We start from the raw sequence: 8,581 nt of genomic DNA on the forward strand, positions 1-8,581 counted from the left end.
CATTGGACTAGCCAAATGTTAGCCAAGTCCAAATTTTATTAGCGAGTTACTGTTTACTAATAAAAAGAATATTTTATTAAAAAATATTCACACTTTTTTCACTCACTCCCATGTCTCCTTTCTCCCTTCCTTCACTTTCTCTTCCTTTCTTTTTCCTTTGCTTGGATAGTGAAAATTAAGTTATCGTGTTAAATAATTTGTTTAGACAATAAAAATTAAATTATTAACTAATATATAAAATATATTTGTAAAATATATAAAAACAATTATTAAAATATATAATATTATATTTTCATTTTAATTTTAAAATAACTAATCCAATATAAATTAACATCTTCAAATATTTAGCCAAAACCTCAAGTTTTAATCAGGACTTGGTAACTAGGCCAATGGCAATGCTCTTATAGTATTGGCATTAGATTCATTAAATGAGTTCAATTTTTAAAATTTGATGAATTTATATTTAAAATTACTGCATTGGATTCATCAAATACTAAAATATAAAACTTTGAGTTACAGTATATTTCAATTCATATTTGAATTTGAAGACTCGTTATTCACACTTTATAACCATTATTTTATTTACTTAAATTATTATTTCTCAATTTTAAGTCACAATATATTTAAGTTGGGAAACAATAATTTAAGTATTAAATTAAATTATTAATTAACATATAGTTAGTGTAATTATAAAATATAAAAAAAATTAAAAATATTATTATTAAAAAATATTATTATATTATTATTTTGATGAATCCAATAATTAATTTAATGTGAGATTATAGATAGTGAGACTTTAAATTTATCAAAAATATGTATTTTTTATTAAATTTTAAAAATAAAAATGATGAATGAGTAATGCTAGAGAGAAATCATTATAGCAGTGCACACTTTGTACTCACTACATGACTACTTCTAGTTAATTGTTTCTAACACTCACTTAAAAAGATATATGATTTAGATAATGTCATATTATATGTATAAAATGGATACTTTAAATAATGACTTCTATCTATATTTATAATGTCGGTAAGAAGGGAGAAATAAGCTCATGTTGTTTACCATAAGCCTTTCCTCATCTTACTACTTCCTCCGAACAAGTTGAATCCCTCTCTCTCTCAAAACCCTAACCCTTTGTACCTTACAGATTCAGTGGCTATTCGATCAGGTCAGAGTCTACTCTCTCGATTTATACATATACGAGTGTTGATTGATTGTATGCTTGAATTCTCTCATTTTCAATTAGCGCTCAGCTGAATTTTCTACTCTCTCCTGCTGTGAAATTTGAAATTGTATCTCGTAAATGTGTGCGTATGTGAAGATATTGCGTGTATAATTTCACTTCAATGGAGAGAATAAGATTTAGGATGATTAATTTTGTTCTCATGTTATGGATTTCTTGATGTTTGTAAAGTTTTTAATGGTTGCTGAGGTCTGAGAGGCCTTGCTGGAAAAAATTAGATAACTGTTCTGAATTTTACCTTCTTTCTTTTTTGAGAAAAAAATTCGAACTTTGTATTTTTCGTCCAGGTGAAGAAATGGAAACCTGCACTTCATTGAAATAAAACATTGTGAATTCAGATATTCGTAATCTCGGTTTTGACAAGGAACAACTCTGGGAAACTTATTCATTTTAGCAAAAAAATAAATAAAATAAAAAGCTATCTCGTATTCACATGGTTGGAAATTGACAAAATAATAAAATACTTCCTCAACTATGAATAACCTTGCAATCCTCACAGCAGCTTGGGTAATGATGTTTTAAGAGTGTAGCATGTGGGGTTTCAGTATTGAAGAATGAAGCCTTTTTTGACAACTGTGTGGTCCTTGATTACTTCACTACTAAATCATGTGATGGGCTTACTTTGAAATGAGTGATCGTACTTGGGGATGGCTAAGGTGCTAATCACTGTTTGCCTTCCCCTCATATTTTTTGCAATGCTGCTCACTTAAGAATAGGAATGTTATGGTTTTTAAGTCCTATAATGATTTTTCTGCTTTTCCCCAGTTTTGCCAGACATCTACTTTTGCATTTAATTTATGCAACAGGATTCAAATACTGTTTTGTTGAAGATACAGTTATTCCATATTTACTTAAAATGCCTCTATTGTCTGTTTTCTAGGTCCCTGAAACTTCATCTCTTCAAATTTGTGACATGAATGTCACTTATTATCCTTGGTCTTTGGCAGGGTCATTTCTGATTGCATTAAGATTTTCTATTTCATGCTTTATAAGAATTTAAGCGTGATTAGATGCTTTTATCGATCCCGGGAGGCCATTAGTGTACTCATTTCTGTTCATAGGCTCCCTCATTCAGGAATCTTCAGCACTATGAGAGACATTGATATAAAAGGTGCTTCTAGTTTGTGTAGCGTTGTATCTGATGGAAAATCTGAAATCCCACAAATTGTATCTGTTGGTCAGAATACTGGAAAGTCACCCTTAAATGTACAGTCCACCCCTGAAATCGAAAAGAGGTTTGTGCATCATGTGTATGATGCTATTGCTCCCCATTTCAGTTCAACCCGGTTTGCGAAGTGGCCAAAAGTGGCCTCCTTTTTATCATCTTTGCCTTCAGGATCCCTTGTTCTCGATGCAGGATGTGGTAATGGTAAATACTTGGGTCTGAATCCTGATTGCTTTTTCATAGGAAATGATATAAGTGCTCCCCTTATCAAAATTTGTGCGGATAGAGGGCATGAGGTTCTGGTTGCAGATGCAGTAAATCTTCCATACAGAACTAATTTTGGTGATGCAGCAATCTCTATTGCTGTATTACATCATCTAAGTACAGAGACTAGGAGAAAAAAAGCAATTGAAGAATTAGTTAGAGTTGTCAAAAAGGGAGGCCTGGTTCTGATAACTGTTTGGGCTGCAGAACAAGAGGATAGATCATTGGTTGCCAAATGGACTCCACTTACAGAAAAGTATGCTGAAGAGTGGATAGGACCAGGTAGTCCTCATGCTCGTAGCCCTTCGTCCTTACTGTTACAAAGCATCCCTGAAAGTGAGGAGAATGGTTCAGGAGAGAATGTGAAAGATTCCAAGGACAGTTCAATGGAGAAGATGCATGAAATCATTCATCTTACATCTCAAAGTAACAATGATTCAGTTACCTTTAAACATGAAAAGAATACCAACAGTCAACAGGAGTATTTTGTTCCTTGGCACCTACCCTATCATCGTGCTGAAGTAAGTGGTGTTTCTGCTTCTGCTCTTGCAAATGGTCTGGCTAAGAAAGATGATAAGAAGGGTGCTGTAGTCTACAACAGATATTATCATGTTTTCAGTGAAGGCGAGCTTGAAAGGTGGGCTTATTACTTTCTTTTATCTGTTTTCATTTGGACTTGAACCTTTTTTTTTTTTTTTAACATTAGTCATTTTTCGTATAAATACTTGTTATGTGTGATTTTCTATCAATTGATTCTGAATCACTTAAAAAGGGATTTCTGGCCTATTGTCTCTCCTCTTGCTCGAATTGTCTCATATGTTGCCAGGTGGTATAGAATATGTGCCCGCTGGGACTTGATTTTGATGTATAATATAGATCCCTGATCACAATGTATTGTCTGCTCCATACTTACTGATTTAACATATCGCAAGAATATATTGGGATAACATCGACCTGCTTATGGAGAGTGAAGCACGCAAGATATGGGGAGCAACGTAAGAGGACATGTATAAAAGAGATTTTAGTGATGAATTCAGTTTTACTATGCTTAGTTAGTAATCATCAGCCGATTTTATGAACTGGTCTTTGCGTGTGGGAGATTAAGATGCATTTTATATGATTAGGAATGTGTGGCTGAAAGTCAGATTTCCCTTCCACGATCACATAACATGAATGCTTATGTCTATGCAACTTTGTTCCATTAAGACTATTTACTGCATAGGGAGGGGGCCAATTGTGCTAACTGAAAGTCCTAACATGAGAAGAGTCCCATTGATATCAGTGTTGAAGAAACTTTAAACAAATCCTAGGAAGTTCCAGTTAACATTTGGTGTTCTTAACTATTTTGAAGTGTGCAACTGGCCATAATTCTCCATTGTTTTCCCCGGCTTTTTTAGTGCTATTCTGAGATTTATGGATAGAATGTATTAACTATTTTGCTTTTATATGATTTTATAACCTCATTTTACTCTTCCCTCTGTTCATCGTTGCCTTGACATGCTTTTGTTTGCATGATTGATGATGTTTTCTTCCTTCTTGTTTGATGTTCCTTTCTGCAGGTTAGTAACTGGTATGGACTATGTAGTCATTGTTGATCGGTTTTATGACAAATCAAACTGGTGTATCATTCTTGAGAAAATTCTATGACAAATCAAACTTGATATCTTGCTGAGACAAATGGAATTATATATATGAGAGATGGTTGATCTTTTATGCAAAGGGATGGGCTGCAAGTGGTGAAGGCTTGGTCCCATTTTGGAGTTGGGGGAAACACTAAAGTCTTGCATATGTGATTTGTAGTTGAGGGTTTGTTTTTGTTTGTTGTTTCTATTTTTTCTTTTTGTTTTTGACAGAGGGAGCACCCTGGACTGGAGGTTTTTAAGCATTGGTATCCAAAGGGATGTATTTAACCATTACATGGGGAGTTTGGGTAATTCAATGTATTTTAACCATGCATTGTTTAAACTAGGGATGTTTTTAAAGGTGCTGCTATGAGGCCTAAAAAGAAAGAAAGAAATAGTAATAAGATGCTGCTATGTATGCATATGTAGTAGAAATCAACCACTGGATCAAATTTATCTTCTTCTGTCGAGACATCATCCATCGAATATCAATATGCTATTTCTTTTTTAGAAAAGATATTTGCAGCTATGAATTGTACAACTGTCGCGTAATCGTTTTGAAAAAAATGAATAAAACATGAGATTTACGGAAAAAAAATTAATTTTTTAATAGTAAATTTTTTTTTTTTTTTTAAACGATTATATGGGGTTTACTCCTCAAAATACCTCATTGCCCAACGGAACCAAACTCAACTGCTAAACCAACGTTGATGCTCTAAAGTTTGGTTGAGAGATTGGAATAATATTGAGGTTTTTAAAAGTGTATTTAAAAAAAAAAAAATGGAATTTTTAAGTTGTGAATGAAACTATGGACGAATCTCGACTTACAGCTTATTTGGGGATTCTTCGTTCATTGCATTCTAATTTCTCATACTGCGAATGATCTTCTTTTGTATTAATAATAACCAATTGATATGCCGAGGGAAAAAAAAAATAATAATAATAATTTTACATTCAATCGTGAAGTGCACAATGAGGTATTTTGAGATATTCTGTAAATAGTTATGAAATAGTAATAAAAAATAATGATAGAATATTGAATAGTAGTGAAAAGTAGGTACAAAATAATAATAAAATAATGAATAGTAATGAGATATTCTCAGAATACTTAAGAATAACTAAGTACCTTGGTTGATGTGTCATTTTTTTAGCTTTTAACTACCAATTTAAAACTTGAGTCCCACGTTAAATCGGTTATCTAAATCATTATAATAATAATATATTTACTTTTTTTTAATGCATATTATTTATATTTATTTTTTAAATACTTTCTTATTTTTAGCTTTATGATTTCCAACAACATATACACTAAGATACATAAAACACGTCCATCAACCTAAATTAACTTCATTTCCAAACACAACGCATCAAAATTAAGTATAAAATCAACTTCAAGCTTGGTGCAAAAGTATAAAGGCAACAATCAACTACTTCCAACCAAGCAAGAAACATGTTTTGTAAGACTTGTGCTGCTATTTTATCTTGAAGAAAAAAAGTTACAGCATATAAGGAAACTTCAAAACATGCAATTATAATAGGCCAACATTTTGTGCAATACCAATATCAACGCTGAAAACATCAAGTAAAAGATACGTTTATAAACTTGAAACGTGTACAATAATGTAGCTGTTTTCCTACAGAATTTCAGTTGGAAGTTGCAAATTACAAACTCAACTGTCTGTAGTTAGGCGAGGCAACATGAACAAGGACTCGTACGAACAATATGGTCTATGACATGTCTTTATCGTCGTAATTTAGCACTAGCAATTATGGAACAATCCAACTTCCAACCCATTACCCATCTCAAGTAATAACTACTCCATTATTTGCCGGTAAGCTCTAGAGTTTGGATGTGTCATGATGCTCTATCTAAGAATTCTGTTAGATATAATCATTTTTACATACTTTTTATAAATTTTACTGATGTGATCGATTAAAGTAGTTATTTTATATTAAAAAAAGTAATGCAATCAATCACATCAGTGAAATGCATAAAAAGTACGTAAAAGTAACTGCACATAAAATTTTTATTTGTAGAATTCATAGACCAAGATTCTATAAGTAGGGCTTAGTACATGTGGCGGAAAATATTGGAACACGTATTAGTAGATCTACTTTCTTAGAGTGATGGCAATGGTCTAGTCAAAGGCAACGAAAAAATTTGTCTAAAACCATATGATTCGTCTTTTACCTTTTGTCATTCAAAATATAACCTCACATTAGATTATTTATCTATTAGCTAAAGTAATAATAAAATAATAATTTTTTTAATAACAATAATATATTTTTATAAGTTTTTTTGTTCATATTTTGTAATTATACTAACTAGTTAATTAATAATTTAATTTTTATTAATAATTTATTGGGACTCGGGAGCAGATTTATGAGGGAAACGAAATTGGAGAAGACGAGCAATTGGTGGAATAAAATCATTATTTTTCTATGAACAGTGTAATGTCAAATATAACTTTCCCTTTGGATTTACTGTAACTCAATTGTTCAACGTCTTCCATTTAACTAGTCCAATGCATCAGTTTTAAGGGAAAATGAGGCATATTTTTGGATTGACTGGTATTTGGCTAAGTCAATGCTAGTGCTCTTAAAGTGGTAACTAATGTCGAGTGACGTGGAGTTTAGTCTAATTTTTGGCAGAGTAATAACACATATAAATCTCAAATGCAGAAATTTAACGACAATTTTTTTTAAAAAAAAAAAAATTAATCTTATCATAGAAAGTGTGATTTTTTTTTTTACTCAATAAAATTCATATTTTTACATCAATAAGGTGGTAACTCAGATAGTAAGAGTTACTATTTCATGATTTCGAGGTCAAGAGTTGAAGAGAATATAAGTTAAAACTATTTGTAGTAGTAAAGCCTGATTTTTGGGCCATGAGATAAGCTTTGGACCAGCTGGATACTTTAGGGGTACTGTGGTGACGGGCTCACCCTTGAGGCAGTAGCTATAACTCAAACTAGATATTTCATAGCAGAAAGAGACTCCTATAATCACACCTAAAAAAAACTATTACGTTGATCGCCCTCACCTTCCCCTTGAGCCTTGCAAAAATAAATCATAGTTTTACAAGAAATTTGTACATTTAAACCTTAAACCTACCATTTATTTGTTTCTTACGATTATTTAGTTAGAAAATGATAGGATTATTATCATTCCACTATCGATTTATTACTTTTTTTTATATATTTTTTAATTTCTTATTTTACTTAATTGTTATGGAATTGACTATTAATAAAATTTATATATTTTTTTAATTTTTTTTATTAATTAAGGATGTTAAAAAAATATTTATAAAAAAATTTTAAATTTTAAATATAGTATAAATAGTAAAGGTGTAGGAAACCGGTCGCAAGGTATCATTAACCTATTTAGTTTGTATGGTTGAGTGTGGGCGATGTTGATCATTTGACTGTGAAAAGGCCTTTTTGTCAGGAAGCTAGATGATGAATCTTAACCACGTGTGGTGGTGTGAAATTCAACTATGACAGACAATATATGATTTGGTCCGTGAAGTGTTTGATTTTATTTTATCTCGTTATAATAATTTTTTAAAATTTTTATATAAAATATAATAAAAGAATTCAAATTTTCATATTTTAAAATAAAAATAATATTTTATTCAATTTTTAACTTTCATTTCAACTTATCTCATTTCAACTCAACTCACTATCTAAATTGCAGCTTAAGCAATGATTGGATTACAAGATCACTTTATTCTATTTCAAATTAGCCCTTGCTTGATTATACAAATTATATGAGATGAGATAAAATAAAAATTTAAAATTGAATAAAATATTATTAGAATATAATTTTTAATATAATTTTTATTTTAAGATTTGAAAAAATTAAATTTTTTATTATATTTTGTGTATGAGTTTAGAAAAGTTATAATGATTATATGAGATGAGATAAGGTAACCAAACTAAACCTTAATTTATTTATGGTATTCACTATTTTTTAATTTTTTATAAAAAGTTAGATCTTTCTCAACATATTTCATACATTCAAATACATATCTTAACTTATTTAGACAATATTTGGGTAGTCACTACTATTCATAAATAGTTCACTACTATTTACAAACTATTCACTACTATTTATTATGAGATCGCCTCAATATTCAAACGTAGCCTTACATTTAAATACATCTTAATAGGATCCACAAGATACTATTATTAATAGATCAACTCAGATCATCTAAGATCACCTCAACATCCAAGCACAGTCTAAAGAGATAAAATACTCTTAACATGCATGCGATCTATTTTA

At 30.6% G+C, this 8,581-nt stretch overlaps 1 protein-coding gene across 2 annotated transcripts; it reads left to right on the plus strand.

Annotated features, from left to right (window-relative positions):
* The first annotated feature begins 1,023 nt into the window (after positions 1-1,023).
* On the plus strand, positions 1,024-4,733 carry LOC109012454 (tRNA (carboxymethyluridine(34)-5-O)-methyltransferase-like). Of its 2 annotated transcripts, none has more exons than XM_018994092.2 (3): positions 1,024-1,168; positions 2,124-3,309; positions 4,232-4,733. In XM_018994092.2, the coding sequence occupies exons 2-3, from the start codon at positions 2,225-2,227 to the stop codon at positions 4,317-4,319; spliced, it is 1,173 nt and encodes a 390-aa protein (XP_018849637.1). In that variant the 5' UTR covers positions 1,024-1,168; positions 2,124-2,224; the 3' UTR covers positions 4,320-4,733. The 2 variants fall into 2 exon arrangements, with proteins under 2 accessions (XP_018849637.1, XP_018849638.1); XM_018994093.2 differs by having other exon boundaries at positions 1,060-1,168; positions 2,191-3,309.
* The last annotated feature ends 3,848 nt before the right edge of the window (positions 4,734-8,581 follow it).

The sequence above is a fragment of the Juglans regia genome, chromosome 16 (genome assembly GCF_001411555.2).
Source record: "Juglans regia cultivar Chandler chromosome 16, Walnut 2.0, whole genome shotgun sequence".
Lineage (NCBI taxonomy): Eukaryota > Viridiplantae > Streptophyta > Magnoliopsida > Fagales > Juglandaceae > Juglans > Juglans regia.